At 61.5% G+C, this 18944-nt stretch overlaps 6 protein-coding genes across 6 annotated transcripts; all 6 read right to left on the bottom strand.

The window, feature by feature from the left end:
- Window positions 1-244: 244 nt before the first annotated feature.
- Window positions 245-1462, bottom strand: LMXM_08_29_0560 (conserved hypothetical protein; the record flags this gene model as incomplete). Its single annotated transcript, XM_003872457.1, has 1 exon — window positions 245-1462. One exon carries the CDS (start codon window positions 1460-1462, stop codon window positions 245-247), a length of 1218 nt encoding a protein of 405 aa, XP_003872506.1.
- A 796-nt stretch (window positions 1463-2258) lies between these two features.
- Window positions 2259-4790, bottom strand: LMXM_08_29_0570 (conserved hypothetical protein; the record flags this gene model as incomplete). The annotated part of the gene is made up of 1 exon (XM_003872456.1): window positions 2259-4790. One exon carries the CDS (start codon window positions 4788-4790, stop codon window positions 2259-2261), a length of 2532 nt encoding a protein of 843 aa, XP_003872505.1.
- Window positions 4791-6024: 1234 nt separating this feature from the next.
- LMXM_08_29_0580 (conserved hypothetical protein) lies at window positions 6025-7473 on the bottom strand (the record flags this gene model as incomplete). The annotated part of the gene is made up of 1 exon (XM_003872455.1): window positions 6025-7473. One exon carries the CDS (start codon window positions 7471-7473, stop codon window positions 6025-6027), a length of 1449 nt encoding a protein of 482 aa, XP_003872504.1.
- A 905-nt stretch (window positions 7474-8378) lies between these two features.
- LMXM_08_29_0590 (putative DNA repair helicase) lies at window positions 8379-11690 on the bottom strand (the record flags this gene model as incomplete). The annotated part of the gene is made up of 1 exon (XM_003872454.1): window positions 8379-11690. One exon carries the CDS (start codon window positions 11688-11690, stop codon window positions 8379-8381), a length of 3312 nt encoding a protein of 1103 aa, XP_003872503.1.
- An 861-nt stretch (window positions 11691-12551) lies between these two features.
- On the bottom strand, window positions 12552-14288 carry LMXM_08_29_0600 (conserved hypothetical protein; the record flags this gene model as incomplete). The annotated part of the gene is made up of 1 exon (XM_003872453.1): window positions 12552-14288. One exon carries the CDS (start codon window positions 14286-14288, stop codon window positions 12552-12554), a length of 1737 nt encoding a protein of 578 aa, XP_003872502.1.
- A 1446-nt stretch (window positions 14289-15734) lies between these two features.
- LMXM_08_29_0610 (conserved hypothetical protein) lies at window positions 15735-17642 on the bottom strand (the record flags this gene model as incomplete). The annotated part of the gene is made up of 1 exon (XM_003872452.1): window positions 15735-17642. The coding sequence occupies one exon, from the start codon at window positions 17640-17642 to the stop codon at window positions 15735-15737; it is 1908 nt and encodes a 635-aa protein (XP_003872501.1).
- Window positions 17643-18944: the final 1302 nt, after the last annotated feature.

Here is an 18944-nt window from a genome sequence, read left to right as displayed (position 1 = left end):
TTCTGTGCGCGGAGGCGTGGGAGAGTCATGCGGTGACAGAGTGGGAAGGCGGCGCATTCGCCATCAACGAACAGTGTTTACGATTATCTGAGTTACTTACAAGATTGAAAAAAACATCGACAGCCACGAAGCTATTCCCCAGCGCAGCCATCCACACACATGCGCGCACGTCGTGGGGTGCATCCGAACACACGCATGAACGTTGTCATCATGGTGCTGTCAATAAGCCACGCCGTGTACCGTTCTACGCGCTTTGTGAGGCAGAAGCGATGTAACTGGTTAGGCGGTGGCTTGCCAAGACGGACGTCAGCCACGCTACGGCAGCGCGGTGCAGTTGCAGCACGTACGCTATTTCGACCAGTAGGAGTGCGAAGAGAAACAGCACTGTGAGGCGCCACTGCCGCTGCCGTCGCCGAGCTAACGCGCGGTCGTTGCGCCGCTTAAGCGCCACCACGTTGGCGTGGCTAAACTCCTTGGGGTGCTCGAGGCGATAAGCGCGGACGGCATCACGGTGACGCTGGCCAAACTTGAAGTAGTCGGCACCGTAGCACTTCTTCGCGATGTCCTCCACGACGTCGCGATCGACGTGTCCGCTACCCTCCTCACGACGGTAAAGCGGTACACCGTCCAGGTGATAGTGGTACGCGTCATCGAGCGGAATAGCTATTACGAAGTCAAGCACGCAGCCGGCCTTCATCATCGCAACAGCGAGCCGCGCAATGTTGTATGCGTCGTCGAAGCCGTTGTGCGGTCTGCCGTCGAAGCGCAGGTTCATCTTGCGCAGCATGGCGTCTAGTTTGATCGGCACGCCGTGGTTCAGGCGGTGGGCAAAGGTGGTGCGGATGTCGAGGTATTCGTAGAAGATGCTGGGAAAGCTTACATGATCGCGCAGGATGTGATGCTCGTGGATGAAGTTCTTGAAATCCCACGGGCCGTCGGCGGCAAAGATGGTCTTGGCGCCTCTGGGAATGGTCTCCCGGTACCATTTCTCGAAGAGCTGAATGGCCTCGGTAATGCTCGGGGCAGCGTCCACCACCACTTGTGTGATTCCGGTGAGCTGGGTGCAGAAGGGAGTCAGCCTGGGGTTGCGCCAAGGCTTCACGAAGGTGTGAAAGGAGCGGGCCCGATCGACCTGACCGGTGCGGACGTCGATAAGGACACCAGGAATCTCGATGACCTCGTGGGGGTAGCTCCGAGCGTTCTGCTCACACGTCGCCTCCACGTCCACGACAATGATGTAATCGAAGAGCTGTTGGTCTAGCGGGTCCGTATCATCGTAAGTGTGCTTCACTTTGTTCTGCTTTACGGAGGTATGGCTGGACAGGTAGGAGTCGCCGCCTCCGCCTCGGGTGCCGTAGTGCGTGCGTTGCCCCTCAGACGTGCTGTGGCGTTGATGCTGGTTCGCTTTTCGCTGCTTGTTCGCAGCCTCCTTGGCCTTCCCACGTTTGTTGTGGGGGGACATGATTTGTTGATGGCGGCAAGAACGGCAAGGCAGAGAAGGTCAAAACAGGTTTATGTGTGTGTGTGCACTGGCGATGGGGCTCTACGTGCAAGGGGATGAGGATACAGATCAGCACACGGCGGGGGATGGGGGAAGGATGTGGAGAGGCTATGTCACGCACACCGGCACGTCACTCAGACGCCGCGACATGGAGGCGCGAGGAGGGGTGTTGAGGAGAAGGCGGAAGAGACCAACAGAGAAGACGCACACCGAGAGGAGAGCACCGCGCCGTAGAGAGGACGAAACAAAGCGGGGATGCAAAGATGGACGTGCACATCCGTCCGCACGCGAAGTGCACACGATCGGAAGAGGATGGCGAAAGCATTCCACCAGCACGACCGTCACCACAAAGCCGCAACAACACAACTGTGCGAGCAGCAGCATCGATGGTGCGACACGATCCCCGCATGACCAAAACGTGAGAGAGCAGTGAAACCAACAAAGGAAAAAAAGAGAGACGCAACGCGTCGTCTATGTACATCCGCGTAAGACCACCAGCGCACACACACTCACATACAAGTATCCATGCTAGCTGTGGTGCTGCTCTGCCCAAACCAAGGACTCGATGGACGCGCCTACGGAGACCAGCTGCTGCGCTGACTTGATGGGCACTGCCTCGCTCTTCGTTGGCAACAGTGATTCCCCAACGCTGGAGAGGCGATTCACCGCCGATGCGGCGGGGTTCGTGGCCCTAGCGGGACGGCGCAATTGGAGGCCCCTGCGCTGGTGATCAAGATGGCAGTGACACCCTTCAGCCTCAGGTCAGGCTCAGCGACGCGGCACCGTCCTTCTCCACCGCTCCCAAGGCGTCAAGCCACGCACGCCACGACAGCGCGTACTGTCGCGCGTACAGCACCCGCACCGCCTCCTGAACATCCTGGCGTGCCCGCAGGCAGCACTGGGTATGGTGATGCCCCCACCGCTTCAGCTGCTCCATCTCTGCGGAGGTGTACAGCTCCGCTGGCGCGGAGCAGCGCTGTGCGACCAGGAATCGCTCCGCTGATGAGACACTATGATCCTTTCCACTCAGCTTCGCCTCCACAATGGTCGAAGCAAGCGTGACGAGGGCGATGCTGGATTCGTACGCCACCACCACCCGCAGCACAGCCGCCGTCGGCACCACCGTCATCAGCCTCTGCACATCGCACGCGCGCAGGTGGCAGTCGTGGGCGCCAATCGCCACAAGCAGCGGCAGCGTGTAGGGCGAAGTCGACAGCGTTGGGCAGTGCTCCAGCAGCACACGCGTCGTCTCAGCATACCCGTTGGCGATGGCGTAGTAGAGCGCGGTGCAGTCGGCGTCATCCATGTATTCCACCTCGGCACCGGCCTCCAGCAGCTGTAACACCAACTCCACCGGGTCACTGTGCAGATTGTTGACGGCACACAGCAGCGGGGTCCAGCAGAAGCTGTCGCTCACCAGCGGGTCCACTAAGGCAACGTTGATGACTGTACCGCCGCCGCGATGCAGCAGTGTGCGGACGTAGCGAGCATTGTTGCGGTAGCAGGCGCGATGCAAGGCGGAAGCATTGCCCTCGGCGGCATCCTCGGCCTTAGCGGGGGTGGTGGAAACCAGAGGGGACAGCACCACGGAATCGCTTCCCTCGCCCTGCAGAGGTAGGAGAGGTGCTAGAGACGCCACCGTCGGCGGCCGTGGCACAACGCGATAGGTGCTTAGCGGCTGCCCACATGGCCGCTGAAAGATCTCCGCGAAGGCGGCACATGCGCTGGCGACGGAGTCGAACTCTTCGCGCGCCAGCCCCTTCACCATCCACGCACCAGTGGCGTGGGACAGGGTGTAGGACACGGTGGCCAAGCTCTTGCGCGGCGCATCCACTGTCTGGGCCGGTGATGCCATAGTGCTGGTAGCAGCGCCTCTGCCCGTCCTCTTCGTGGAGAAGGAACGGGGAGCAGCACCCGCGGCCGCCCGCAGGTGCCAATGATGCCTGCGGGCTCGACGCAGAACGGCGACGCGCACTTCGCTGATAACATCAGTGAGACCCACAACATAGTCGCCAGCCATTGCGTCAGACCGAGCAGCTAAGGAGAAGGCCAGGTAGGCAAACGGTTCCGACAAGTCCACTGCACCCGACTCCAGTTCGTGGCGCAGGTTCGCCTCCAGAAGCTGCAGTGGTCCCCACACATTCAGCAGCCGTTGCAGCGAGTAAAGCGAGATGACGCCGCAGTCCTTGAAGTTCAGCACCGACATGACGGCCCCATGCGTCCACGACGGGAACAGTGGCAGGAAGGGAAGGAACTCCTCTGTCGTGCACGCGGCACGGTTGCGTCCCACATGGACGTCCCACGCGTTCCGCAGCCCGTTGTCCTCCAGGTGCGTGCGAGCATCAAAGTACCCAGGCGCCTCGTCTGTCACCTTCACGTACCATCGGATATGCGCAAAGTGCACCTCCAGGTCGGCGTTCACGCCGGCAACGGCGTCAGCGACGTGGAGGGGAAGAAGGTGATGCCCGCTCACGGGGATAAGCTCCTGGGCATCAGCAACGGTGGCACCTGCAGCCACGGTGTTGGTGGTCGCCCGGCGCGCCTTTGGTTGAGATGCAGCAGCCATGAAAGACGCGTGCGCGGACGGCTGCCGGGGTGAGGCACGGCAGGACACCAACTCGATATCCCTGGCCGCCACATTTATCCGACAACTTTTTCCTGGACTATAGATACACACCGCTTCGTGCTGTGAGTTGGCAACCGCACTAGAAGCGGCCACGCTACTCACCGCTTTGAGTGCGCCACAATCCGGGTTGGAGGTGTCACGCTGCGTCTCCCATGTCTCGTGATTGCGCAAGGCCCGCTCCCCCCGCTCGAGAACTTTGTAAAGGAAGCGCATCAGGCGGTCTAGAAGCACGCCTTGTCGATGCGACTCGCCGCGGCCGAGTGCCATCCGGTCACTGAGATCGAGTAGGTACGTGTGGATCTCCCGCAGCGCGGGAAACACCGCTGTCAGGGAGAGGCCGAGATCGGTGCAGAGGATGTCCATGCGGACCGCCAGCACTAGCACATCAGCAATCGGTGTCCCTGACGCGATGATGCCGTTCGTGACGCTGTGGAGGTGCTCGCGACACTCCTCGCAGGCGGCACGGAACAGCTTAAACTCACGAGTACTTAGAGGCGTATCTTCATTCAACTCCGTGGTGATATGGCGCAGCGCGCTCACTGGAGGGCCGGCGCGCCCCGGCGCAGGGACAAGGTCCGGGAACTGACGGGTGTCGGCATCAGACACAGCACGAGCCATGGCACGCAGCTCAGGCGGAATGTTGCACCGCCGCTGCTTGACCATCTCGATGGGCAAGAGAGAGAGCAACGCTTCAAAGGGTCAACCTCACCTTTGCGGGCGTGCGTGTTGGCGAGGGGGTGGGAAAAGAATCCGCACAAGCGGACTTACGGAGCACGGTTGGGTGGATGGATGCCTGAACGGGTTGGGGGAAGGCAGGAAGACACCAGAGAGAACACGAAAGAGAAGAGGAGCAGGCAGCATGGACCAGATGCGAGGGACAGACAAGCCTGAGGAAGCGCATAGAGAAAGAAAGCGCGTGCGGCAGGCCCAGGCACTACATGGCGGCACATCAGCGCTCTCTGTCCCTCTCCACGCAAGCACGTCAGCACGGGAAAAAAGCATGCAGCCTCGCGTGACGACAGGCCGTGAGCCCAGTGGGCAGAAGGTAAGGGGAGAGACACACGACTCGGAAATCCTTTGCCGTGTGCACAAGACGACAAAAAACCTCTCATCATGACCCCACGTAAGAAGCGTCGCTAGTTCGTGTTTCTCTGTGCAGGGCGTACAGATGTCGTGCTTCGATTAAATCACCATGACCTCGCCTCAGAGAGGGGGGAGGGTCAGAGGCGCGTGCACCTCGCTATTTACATGCGCTCCACAGGATGCAGCAGCACACATTCATATGAAAACCAAAAGAGGGGAAGGGCACACTGCAACGCTGTGCTCTGGTGGCTACGTGCACCTTTCCATTGAAGAGTAGTGAACAGAATGTCCAACGCGCCGTTTGGCATGGTCGCCGTCCCTGGCCCACCCCTGTCTTCTTATACCGCCGCTTCCCCCGTCCCCCCCCCCACCCCACCCCACCCCACCCCACACACACACACGTGCAGACTGGAGCGGTGCCGGCAATGTGGGAAACGTTGGGAAAGAGAAGCAGAATATACCAAGAAAAAGGGGGCGGGCTGCGCATAAGCCATGCATATGAGGCCGGCGCGGAGACACAGAGAGAGAGAGAGACAGACGCACATGCCTTGCTGCTGGTAGCCGCACGTGTACACGGGGAGCGCGTCGGCGTCCGCCCCTTCGTTTTCAATCCTGTGCCTGCGCGCCCTTCACATCCATAGCTGCCCCATGAAGGGAAAGTGACACTAAGCCGAAGTGAGAGCAAAGAGGGCGGAAGCGGAGGGCATGAGGAATGGGCAGGAACAGGCACGCACGGGAGTGTGCAGGTGGAGAAGGAGGGAGGTGGCGCACGCATCGGCACTTCGACAACGACCAATCACTGCCTCAGCGCCCTCTAGTGAGGCACAGACTTATCACTCACCCTCCACGGGCGATCACCACGGTTCTGCCGCCCACGCGGCACAGAAGTGGTCGAGGATGTGACGGGGATGTGCCGATGATACCGCTCCCGCAGCTCCGCCACAGTCATATCTTCTTCCGGAAGACGCCGTTGCACAAGGCACACCTGAGGCAGCGGCGCAAGCTGCATCCAATCCCACTCTGGGACGCTCTTGCACTTTGCCTGCTGGTCTTTCGGGGGCTTGCGGCGCATGAGGGATGACGAGGTTGCAGTACGTTGCTCAGCAACCCGCTGCGCCACCCCCTCGGTCGATATGGCCCCGACAGAGCGAATCGCGCGACGCACAGCGTCAGCCTCACGCGCAGCGGCGGCGCCGCTGCGCCCCTTCCCGCCGACCACGATCACGTGATAGCCCATTTCCTGCCAGCGTGCCTTGTTCGCCTCGGTAACCGTCGCAGGCCGAATCCAACCCCCTTCGTCTTCGCTGTCGTCCTCACGCACGTCTGCGCTCGTCAACGCCTCAGCACTAACCGCCGAGGCGGCGGGGGCTGACGTTGCTGGCGGTAGTGCCTCTTCTTCCACCCTCACCCCTTCGCTGCTGGCCGTCGCCACCACCCGTGATGGCACGGAAGGAGACTGGGTCGGGCTGTGACTGCCGCCCGTTGCCCCGTCCTTGCGCACAACCCTTCCACCAGCGTCGAGCTGGGTCAAGAAGACGATGGCGTCCTGCTCTGCAGTCGTGCCAGACGAACAATCCTTGAGGGCCCTCACCGCCGTGGACAAAGTAGGACCTGCACCTGTGATCGCCGGTGCATTGGGCGTGCGGTGTATCCGCGCCTCTACCGCCGACTGCGGCGCGAGGGGCAGCGGGCCCGGTTGGCGGCGTCCGCGCCTGTCCACCACGTCATCCGGCAGCAGCGCCGCCGGAACGTACTGCGTCATACCTTGCCCCACCAGACGCTCGGCGGGCGGATCGGCGGCGAGGTGCTGCATCGCCTGCCATCGCCGCTTCAGTGCATTCTGAAAAGCCTCATCGACGGCGTCGCATCTACGCCGCGATCGACGGCGCCGGGCCTCGATGATGGTGACCTGTCGTTCGCGAACACACAGATCTGCCATCTCGCGTTCCTCCAGCTCCCTCTCTCGTTGCAAGGAAGTGCTATAGGAAAGCCCGCTAGTGGCGGCAGCGTTCGGGGAGGAGGCGGCAGAGGCCAGCTGCTGCTTCTCCTCTAGGGAGGCTAGAAGGTCTTGGAAGTAGCTAATTTCACTCGGTAGTCGGTGCCAATCTTCGTCGTACGTGTTCGTCTGTATGCCCGTCTCCTCATTGCTGGAAGCGGAGGCCGCCTCCGCACCTGCCTCCATCGCGAGCTGTGGGGCCGCCATGGTGCCAGAAGCGGGTCGCAGGGTCGGCAACAGCGGAGATGGCGCGGATGTGGTGGGCATAGCTCACGGCTCGTCGTCTCGTAACAAAAGGCGAACGCGACGCCGCTTATTGGTGTGTGCGAGTGGCAGGTAGCGACTAAGGGTGTATGGGGAAGCAGGGATGCAGTTACCTCCTCCCGTAAGCATTGACGCGCGCCGTATTTGCCGCACTGTGTCCTGCGGCACCGTCCACTTGCCTTTCGAGTAGCGGGGAGGTGGTGAACAACAACAGCTGGATGCTGACAGAGACGGCGACAGAGGCGAGGATGGTGGCTGGAGACAACATGCGTGATGGACGAGAGAGCAGGGAGGGGAAGAGGGTAAGAGAGAGAAAGAAGATCATCATGGCAACGCAGGACAGGACGGTGCCAGGGTCCGCTTCACTCTGAAAGTCGTGGAGAGCACGCCGGAGAGAAAACGCGAGGGCTGCTCGAGAGAGCGTGAGTCCGCGTCATGGTATTGCAAAGGACTGTGTAGGCTGTGATCGAAACCGCAGCAGCGGCAGTCCCGTTGCGGCATCACCGCCGCAGTCACAGAAAGACGCACAAGCACCTGCTCACATGAGAACCGCAACCTCTCTTGTCGGTAGAGGTGCGCAATGTGTTTGGTTGGCTTCTTCTGCTTTCTCCTCGTTTATCCGCTTCGCGTCCAGTTGCAGACACGTGAGTGGAGGTGGCAGGTGGGGATCAGACGCGGGTGGTGGTGGGGGGGGGGAGGGGATGCTGTGACGCCCCGTAGAAGCGCGCTTGTCTGAGCTGCAAATGGCATTCGACAGCACACGCACTGACAAAGAGACTCGCCTGTGCAGGAAAGAGAATGAGGTGCGTGTCACGGCGTCCATGCAGATACAGAAGGGCGTCCGATTCACGGCAACAGCCACCACCACGACGGTAGCAGCAGCACCCGCGGTGCGAGCAGGCAGCCGACTACTCGGTCTCTGTCACGGCGCCGCTGCCACGCGTATCTCGCACGCACAACACAGTGTTTCGGGCGAAGCGGATGCAGCGACTTTCCTGATCAGCCGTCGCAGGGATGCACCGATGGCTGCGGTCAAGGCAGCCACGGCGCACGCGACGCTCGCGCAGCGGAGAAGACGGCGCGCCTTCGCCAATGAGCACAGTGCCAAAGGTCTGCGGCGCATCAACGCTGCTGAAGGTGACCTTCCATGACTCGGAGCTGAGCAGAGGGTATCGCCCGAGCTCCTCGGACGATGGGAGGGGGGTGCCTCTGCCCAACTCGCTGCCACGCAAGGTGCAAGTCGCTCGTCCGTGCTGAAACGCCGCCTCGATGAGGGCTGCGGCATCAGCAGAAAACGGGACCCAGTAGAGGCCATCGTAGTGCACCACGCCAACATCTGCCACTGCTGCCGTTTCCGAGGACGGTGTGGCGGAAGCGGTGTTGTGCATCTGATACCACCATTGAGGTGGTCCAACACAGCAGGGTTGCCCGCCCACGCGCGCAAACTCGCTCAGAACGCGGTCGCAGTGCAAGATGCGGTAGGCGAAGCCTTGATCACGCAGCCAGCTCTGCCGCTTGTAGCTTGTGCTGACGTCCGCCGTATCCTGCGAGACAAGGGTGTAGAAGTAGGCGCATGTGTTGTCGAGGGACAGTGGCTTGGGGCGCAGGATGCGGCCAAGGCGTTGCGCCTCCTGCCGACGCGACGCCCCGAGGCCAGAGACCTGGATCACGACCGATGCGCAGGGCAGGTCCAGCGCGACATCACCGACACGCGTCAAGATGATAGCGTTCACCCCACTGGAGTGTTGGAAGTACTGCAACAGGTTTGTCCGCTCCGCCTCGCTCGTCCGCTGATCCATGAAAGGCAGGTGGAGGTGATGCGCAAAGAAGCGCACGTCAGAGAGGTAGTCGCAAAATATGATCACCTTGTCGGGTGGAGAGCGCTGCTGATGAAAGGCCAGAAGCGCCTGGGTACACCACAGCTTGTACGGGTTGCAGGAGGCGAGGCGCAGAGAGCGCGAGGTGAGGGGACCACACGAGTCATGTCCTCTGCCCCTCCTTCCGTAGGCGCCATTGTCCTCCCCATTGCCGTCCCCGTCCTCGCTGGCATCCTCGTCGTCCTGAAAGACACTCTCGCGGCGACGCTTTCCGTTGCCGCGACGATGGTTGCAGCGTGCGTGTGCGCCGAGAAGGGCACGGGTGCGCTGGATAGCGTGGTACTCTTCCAGGAATAGGGGCGGCATTGGGCACTGCACCTCGGCGCACTCAACGTTCGCCAGGAAGCCGGCGCGAGTCAGATCGAGCCAGTTAGCCTCATACAGCTTTGGCCCCACAAGGTGACGCAAGTCGCCGATTTTGTCGTCCTCCCGCAGCAGCGTTGCGCTGAGCCCCAGCACGCACTTGTACTTAATTGTGTTCAGCACATCCTGGAAGTGGTGCGCGAGGGCGGTGTGCACCTCGTCTAGGAGCAGCAGACCCCATGGCTGCGCAGTCATAGCCTGCAGGATCGCCCGGGACTCTTCCGCAGCAGCGCCGTCCGCGTTACCTCGCTTTGCGACGACCATACTGTAGGTGGTGATGAAAACCTTGCCCGGTCGCTGCTTCACCTTCGCTGTGCACACTGTTACCTCATCCTCTGCCAGGTCCGTCCAGCGCAAAAACTCGCGCTGCCACTGGAAGACAGACATGTTGTTGATACACATCACGATAGTGGTAGTTTGCATGGTGGCGGCGGCACCAATGCCAGTTAGCGTCTTGCCGGCCCCGCACGGGAGGACGACGACGCCTTGGTGCGCCTTCTGTCCTCGGCGGAACCGCTCGAGCGACGCCACCTGGTAGGGTCGCAGACGAACGTGGCTTGCGAGGTGCAGGTTCGGCACATGCAGGGTGCGGTCCTGCATGTAGTCGTAGTAGCAGTCGGCGCGGATGTCGAACTTTGAAAAGAGGCACTCCTTCACTTCTCGCAGCTTTCCGTCACGCACACGGCACTTGTACACAAAGCAGCTGGCACTTGGCGTCGCTGCCGCAGCCTCATACCGGGTGCCGACACGCGGGGGTTCGTAGAGCAGGCGCAGCACGGCAGGCCGCCCGGCATCCCGCGCCACACGCTCAGCATCGCTCACACCCTTTGTGTCTCCCAGCGGGCTCCGATCAATGTCAGATAAGATCCAGCGCTCTGCGCCGCAGATCACCACCGGCTCCAGGAACTCCTTTAGGGCCGGTAGTACGTGTTCCAAGTGCGCCCGCTGACGCGACTGGACAAAGTAGAACAGCTGCTGATCGTCTTGGTCGGCAACAGCACCAGTGGCAGCGCCGTTCCGCTCCTTCGACACTGTCGCCCTGGGCGTGGCGGTGGTCGAGGCGAAGGAGGCACCACGGCTCGCCTGGAACTGATGGAAGCGCCGCAGGCACGGCTGCAGTACGATCTGCACGCGAGAAGCGTTCTCCTCCTCCTTCAGCATCTGCGCCAGCAACTCCGGAAGCGGTCGATGGACGTCAGCAGGCCGCACAACCGCCAGAGAAATGAGCGGCCGTGCTGCGATTGGCGCCCCTTGTTCAAGCTGCGAGCCCGTGGTGGGCGAGTGTAGAGGAGCTGCTGCAGATGCCGGTGTCGGCAACAAGGGACGGAAGAGCTGCAAGAGACGGCTAGTCGGGCTGCTGGAAGGCGCTGCGGTGCGAGACGAGACTGTTTCCGAGGCCGAGGCAGCCGCATCGGCCGCGGACAAACGGTCGCCCACCTCCTCCTCCTCCACATTTTCCCGTTTTACAAGAGACTTCAACCTGTCGTTGCTCACGTGGGGAGTGGGGACTGCGGGTGATGTGACGCCGTCGGCGCTTGCGCCGTTCAGCGAGGCCAGAATGGTGCCTGTCAGGTCGACGTCGCAGAGGCAGCGCGGCAGTGGTATGCGAGCAGCAAACGACGAAGACGAGGTCTTAGTCGCCATCGCCTCCTGAGAAGTCCGAGATCTATCTACCTCCGCGCCCTCACTCGACTCCTCCAGCGCGGACGCCAGTCTCTCCAGTGCTGCGCAGCGCTCAAGGTCAACAGGCAGCTCCTGAGCCGCGTTCAGCCGGAAGTGTCGGAGAACATTCTCAATCATGGCAAGCGAGTACGTGCCCTCGGCGGTGGCCGCAGACAAGGAGGAGCTGTCCATGCGGTACTGCTCCATGTGCTGGGTCCTGCTGACGGGCTCGCAGCAGGAAATGAGGAAGTCGATGACATGGGCGTAGGCGGGGTGCGCCTTCTCCACAAAGATGTTGCCCGAGTCACCGATGTTCATTGTGGCCGTGTGGGCACCTCCGGGTGGAAACGGGGAGGTGAGTGCGCGCCCACGACACGGACACGCTCGGCCTGGCCTTCACCCCTCCCCCTTCTCCACGCTGTTTCTCACGGCGCAACGCGAGATCAAAACACGGAAAAGGCGCGAGATGCGACGATGTGCCGACGGAGTGGCAACGCCGCAGACTCAGATGAAGTGCACACACCACGCACACGCGCAGGCACTCACGACTGAAGGAAAGGAGTGGCAGCAATGTGCCGCCAGTCTCCACTCCCTGATGAAGTACTGGATGGCGGACACGGGAGCGGATCCGCGTGGGCGAGCGAGATAGAGAGCGGGGGGCGGGTGCGGGAACAGAAAGAAAAGATTGGGATAGTTCATGGACGGAGAGGTGGTGAAGGAGGCCGTCAGACCAGACCAGTCAAGAGCGCTAAGACAGCGGCAGGCATGTGCGGGTAGGGAAGTGTTGGGAAGGTGCCCCCCCCCCTCCCGCATGAAAAGCGTCATGCTGTGGCAGCATTGCGATCAAACACGCAGGAGGAGGTGGGCTTCAAGGAGATGGGGAGAGATGATGGGTCAGAACATCGATCACAAAAGACGGACCGAGTCGTCCCCCATCACGGACTCACCTCCTCCGCCGCCCGCAGTGTCCACAAGAGCGAGGGTGAAGGAGAAGCAGAGGCGACGCATGCCACGCTTGATGGGCACACGGCCTATCTCCGTGTGTGTGTGTTCTCTATTCGTCTGCATGATCTTGCTGTCGGCTGCTACATCGCTGTGCACATCGCGCATGTGCGCACACACGTGCGGCCCACGGGCCACCACCATCACAACAGAAGAGAAAATGAAACAAGATGCGCGTCACGCCGCCGCACCCTTGCCGCGCTTCAAGACATCGGCCAGCGTCGGGAAGCTCTTCGCGCAGTTGTGCTCGCATGGCCCGATGTGGCACACGAGATCACAGAACTTGCCACAGCAGGGCAGGTTCTTGCCGCACTTCCGTCCACACGAAATCTCCTTCTTGTAGCATGGCATGTGGAACGGCATCGACTTTTGGTGTGACGCGCACAGCTTCTCTTCCAGAACGACACACTTGGGGCACTCAGCCTCGATGTGGCATGGGTGGTTTGGCGGGTGCCCACACGGACGCGGGATGCTGCAGGGATGGTTGCACTGCGGCGGCCGCGTCCCGCACGGCACCGGCGGGTCCACCCACGTCTTCCGGCATCGGCAGTAGAGGCGCTCGTACGAGACGTGGGTGCATGGGGGGCACGTGCCTTGGTGGCAGAGTCGCCCGCACTGATGCACACCACACGCGAGCTTTCGAATGCATATCTGCAGACACGTGTGTTCCGCGTCGGTACAGCACGTCTTGGTGCAGCGATGCTTGTGGCAAGACAACATGCGACGGCACACTTGATTGCAGCTGGGAGGCACCGACACAGGCAGTGAGCCGGTTGGCAAACCACACTGCACGCGTGCCGCCTCCCACTCAGACTCCGGCAGGTATCGGCAGAAGCAGGGGCAGGATACGTGGCGGCTGCCACACGCGCACGGCACCGTCACCGTCTCCTTGCACGGTGCGCACGGTGTTTCGTCGTGACACGTCAGCCAGCACAGGTGACCACACGGCAGTGGCAGCTCGCACGTGAGCCCACATGACGGTACGGGGTCCATACACGACGTTCGCTCTACCTGCACCCGCGTTTTGCCACACGGACAGAACTTCTGGCGCTGTGGGGTGCGATAGCACTTCTCGCACAAGCCGGGGTGGCACAGCATACCGCACACGTGTTGGTCGCAATCGCGCTTCTTTTCGCAGTGGTGCGCGCAACGGAAGCCGCTGACACTCGCGCCGGCACCCGCGTCACCTGCAGCGCTGTCGTCCGCAGCTGCTGTCGCAGCAGCACCGGCGAAGGCAGGCGGAGCAGCCCCGCACCGCCGCGTGCGCACCGTAGCCCCGCAGTAACACTTCTCCGTAACCATCACCGTGCAGACTGGGCAGACACCTTCGTGGCACGGCGCCTTGCAGCGATGCTCCCCGCAATCCAGCAGCTTCCCGCAGGTCTCGTTACACTCGTACCCGTGAATGCTACTCGAGCAACCCACCGTCTTGGAGTGCTTGCCACACCAGCATGCCTGCTCACGAACACGCGTGCAGGCTGGGCACGGCCCAGGATGGCACAGCAGCGTGCACCTGTGAGGACAGCAGGGATCTGCCTGGCGCCGCTCGCACGGTTGGCCACAGCTACCGGGCACGAGCATCGCGTCCACGGGCGGCTTCGCCGTCTTTCCGCAATAGCAGCGGTAGACAGCCAAGCTATCCATTTCGTTGAAGGACTGGCAAAGAGGGCAGCGGAAGCGGCCCAGCTCCCCTTGGGCGGCGACGCCGGAAGTGGACCGCAGCTGCCGATCGCGCTCTTTCGTTTGGCTGTCCGCCCAGAAGCGGATGCATGGCAAGTGAAAGACGCCATAACAGCAGGAACAGGCCCAAAGCTCGTGTCGGTGACCGATGGGCTCAGAGCAGACGATGCACTCGTACCGGCCGGCGAGAAGGTCCTCGGAGAGCTCGCGCGTGAGCTGCGGGGAGGCAGACATGGAGCGTGAGCTGAAGGTGAGAGAAAAGATGGAGAGAAGGACAAGGCCGGCGGCCCGATCAAAGATTAACACGTCTCTGTGTTAGAACGTGGTGGTAGAAGGGAGGGGGGGGTACACACACACACACACACACACCACGCCCACGTGTGTGCTGCGCCGACGTAAATGCTACGTGTCCCCACGTGCGGTGCGAAACAGAGAGGGTAGAGACGAGATAAAGGGGAGAAGAAGTCGCGCACGGAGTGGAGGCGATGGTTGAGCTCGACGTGCATCGAAGGAAAGAGAAGACGAAGAGCGAGGACACCGTTGTCAAGTTGCGGCAGGGACGAGAGACGAGAGGAGAGAGGAGAGAGGAGAGAAGCGCACGAATGGCGGGCAGGAAAACGCGCTGGATGACAATCATCACGCAGACAGACAACCCCAGAACCTGTCGAGACCAAAACAGCTGCCGAAGGTGCCTCTGGAGGTCTCCAAGGGAGGGGCGCGGTCGACGTGAGTCCGCTGGGCTTGCCCAGACAGATGCACACAGGAAGACGAACACTTCGCCTATCGTTGTGCGTACAAGACGGGGGAGGGGGCAGTGACACTTCTTAAAGCGGGCGAAGCGAGAGTCGCTTGCATCACTTGAGAGACATCGGATGCAGACGCGCACGTGAAGAAGAACACAGCAGGCAGCAGCTCCTCTCCTTTTCACTGCCCAAACGGTGGCGGTTCGATTGAGAGATGGGGGTCTATACAGTGCCCTTGTCACACCGCCTGACTCGACCACAAGACGCCTGTAACATCGACGGCTGCACAAGATCACTTCCCTCGCTGTGCCTTCGCTTTCTCTCCTGCGAGCAGTGACGGGTGTCCTCACTGCTTGCGCTTGCTCTGACGGTTGCCGTGCTGTGTTTCTGTGCTCCTCCCCCCCCCCCCCTGTGTGCTGGGGAGAGGACTCTCCGTCTCGCAGCACACACTGCGTGCATGCAAGGGTCGGTGTACGCGACTGCACCTTAATACGCGAATCCACGTGCGCGGGTGCTCAACAAGCAACCGTATGTTGCACACTTCGCTCCGTCCCCCCCCCACCCACGACCAACGCGGTGCCTTATACAATCTGGGGGGCCTGTCAGGCGGCATCCAGTGGTAAGGGGCCAGGGCGCAAACACATCACAGCACTTAGCAGCAAGAGCATCGCATCCGTTCTTTGTTAAGCGCGCGTGCGCCACCAAGCGGTGGCCTGCGCGCCACCACCACCAACCCCCGCTGCCCTCCTCCGTTGGCACTGTCACTACTAGGGCAACAACGCGACGTATTAGAGAAACTACACGACAACTTCGACGATCTCCACGGCGTCTGCGCTCCTGAAGTAGCCGATGCACACACTCCGCGCGGAGGCCTCGACCATTCGGACTCCTCTTCCTCCGAAGCGTAGTGGCGGTCTTCGAAACCACGGTCAGACTCTCATTGCTTCGGACGGTCTTCGAAGAAGTCGCGAGCGACGAAGAAACGCAACGCCTGCAGCAGCACGCCCTGCTCATCTATCCTCGCCTCCTCTGTGAGTCGCTCATAAAGCGTCGGCGGTGGCGGTGGGCGGCGGGCGGGGTCGCGGCGGTGCGGCTGCGCGTGCCTCGCTGCCGCGACGGGGGCCATCATGCGAGTCACCTCCCTCAGCGCATCAGCTGGCGGCGCTGCAGACTGCGGCACCGGCGGCATGTCTTCGTTGCTTTGATCGTTCGGGGCATCGGCCGTTGCTGTCGCGTGGCTCTCCGACGGCGGTGTGGCATTAGCGCTCCCTTCCTCTTGAGACGTGACAGGCGCCGCCGTGAGAAGCTCGCTGGGCGAAGGATGTGTTGGTGCGCTGTCGTGCACCTGCTCAGCTACGGCTTGTCCGACACCGCTGTCGCTTGGCGCCGTAGTCTCTGCCGCCTCTTGCTGCGGAGCATCCTCTGGCCCCCGCTGCTCTGACCCATTGTTGTCCTTTTCCGCCTTCTCACGATGCGACTTGGCGCTCCTCTCCACAGTCGACAGCTTCGCCTCGCCCCACACGACATGCCGATCATACGTGTTGTCGCCTTTCGTAGGGCAGTCGGACACCCAGTGATCACCCTTGATGCCGCAGCGGTGGCAGACGTAAAACTGCGGAACATCCTTTGCAGCAGCATAGCGTTCGCGCACGAGCTGCACGCGTTGCCGCGGGGTAAGGGTACCGTTGGGACCAAGAGGGATTATCTTCGTCGGATGTGCTCGCCCGGCGTGGGCACCACCCGACGAAGCCGGCGAGGGAGACGACTGCTTTACCAGTGGCACGACAGTCGTCGTAGGACCGACCGCATCGGTGCCCTGGTCCCCTGTTGGCGTCCCTTGTGGAGACGCGTCAGAGGCCTGGATCGGTGCAGCCGTGGGGTCAGGGTCCTGGTAGGATGGAACGGACGGCGGCTGAATGAAGCGAGCTTGCGCGCCCTCCGCGCTGCTTGCGGGAGAATGCGCCGGCGGCTGCGGAGGTTCGCGCGGGTTTCGGTGGGAAGAGCGCCTGTGTCGGTGCTCAGACGACGAGCGCGACGACCGACGCGATGACCGGGACGACAACGCAGATGCAGACGAAGCTGTTGATGGAGAACGTGACTCGGCCGGCAATTCGCCGCGTATAATCACAGACGCCTCCGTGCGAGGCCGCTTGCGAATAACAATACCATGCTGCTGCATCCACCGTCGCCGCTCATCGGGCAGCACAACGCCTCGCGCTGCCTTGTAGTAGAGCTCCTCGACCTTCATCTTCACTGCGTCCTGCGTGGGGAAGCGGCTCTTGCGCTGCTCGAGGTAGGCGCTCGTGTCCACCAGGTTTGGCGCATCAGGGCGGTTGTGCAGCAGCTCCATGTGCTCCTCCATCCGCCAAGGCTTGCCCTTGCGGCAGGTGAAACGGCATCCGGCAACAGTGCAGTACATATGCGTGTCCATGTGTGCCTCGTACTTCTCCTGTGTGGCAAACTCCCGCTGACAGGCGTCGCAGTACAGGGCGTCATCTTTTCTAGCTGCTGGAGCGTAGCCTGTTTGGGGAAAGCGCTGCGCATTCGTGTGTGGCGCGTTCGATGGAGGAGGGCGAGCTGTCGCGTCACCCGGATGCCCCGATATGGAGCGAGACGGCAGCGTAAGTGCGCGACTGCGATCGTTGCCGTTTTCCTCGCCAAGTACGTTGACAGGGCTGCCGAGGAGCGGGTTGGGTGCTAGCTTGCACCACTCCCTGACTGTCCCGTACGCCCGCCGCCACCCCTCCATGGCGGTGGGGAGGCCAATCACGAGCTTATCGTAGGGGCGTATGGCATTTTCCAGCTCACGGTGCGAAGGGCGAGGCACTCGATGACGCGGCGGCATCTGTGGACACAAGGAGCGTGGTGACCGTCGTGCCACGTCTCTTAGGATTAGCAAGTTAGGTTGTGTTGATTACCGCTATTGGCGCGCTTGCACGTTCTGTGGAGGACGAGAGAGGCCGCAAAGGCGCAGATACACAGATGGGCGATAAAGTGAAGGTCTCGCTTGTGGGTGGTGACTTTTCCAGTCTCTGCACCCACTCAGCTGCAGAGAGGCGGGGAGACCTCCCAAAGGTGACGCGGTATCGCTGCAAGCACCAAGGTGCACCCTGTGCACGTTTGCTAAGGGTACGTGGCGGGGCTGCGGAATGACTGTAGTGCAGCAGGAGAGGGGTATCGCAAGGCAGAGACCCCTATTAGATATAGATGCGTGTGTGTATGTGTGTGATTTAGCTTAGATGCTGAGCTCTCTCCCTCTCTCGCCTTTTCTGTCCGATGACGAGTGTCGCAGACAGCGGCGAAAGGATGGCGAGTGAGCTACGGAGAGAAATCAAAAAGAGAGAGACAGGGAAAGAGGGTGGGGCATATCTTTGCTGGTGTTGAGGTAACATGAGGAATGCACTCAGCGATCTCTGCTTTTGGGTGCAAGAGGAGGAAAGAGGCGAGGTCGACAATGAGCCGGCACGCGTGCACACACCCCTCCGGACTCTGTTCGTTGGGATGATCACGCTCGTGTCGCCACACAACGTAACACATGCTCCGTCCGTCAGGAAGAGACACCCCTCCTCCATCGATCCGTCACTCTATCCGGCGTATGTCCTGCCACCTCTCTCCGGGTCCTTTTTCTTCCGTTTTGTGTGTGTGTGTGTTTGAAGGTCTGTGACGAGAAGGGCGACTGCGTGATTCTTCTTCTCCGTCTTCCCTCTTTTTCCAGCGTCTCCCGTTGCCTCGTGCCGTCTCTGTGTGGGTGGTCGGCGGGCCACGTCAGCGTGCGCGCGTATGCATACGTCTGCCTGGCTTTCGACAGCATCACAGCAACACGCCTCACAACAGTGGCACATGCACGACCAACGGGAACGCAAAAAGAAAGATGGGGGGCAGCTGTGTGCAAAGCGAAGCGGAGGAGAAAAAGAGGAGAAAGAGGGCGACCAGTGGTCGAGACAGCGGACACGCGCGGCACACCAACGAAACACAAAATAATAAAGAAGTCGCCTACGCGCATGAACACGTGAACACACATGACGCGCAGGCATACGAAGCACCCACGCAGCTGCGCCAGACGTGCGTCCCGCCCACTTGCGTGCAATGCGAAGCGAACAACGAAAAAGGAGGGGGCTGGAAGAGGGATTCACACAAGTACGGGAAA

Source organism: Leishmania mexicana, chromosome 8, assembly GCF_000234665.1.
Source record: "Leishmania mexicana MHOM/GT/2001/U1103 complete genome, chromosome 8".
Classification (NCBI taxonomy): domain Eukaryota; phylum Euglenozoa; class Kinetoplastea; order Trypanosomatida; family Trypanosomatidae; genus Leishmania; species Leishmania mexicana.
The sequence above is the reverse complement of the archived record's forward strand: the minus strand, read 5'-3'. Positions and strand labels throughout refer to the sequence as shown.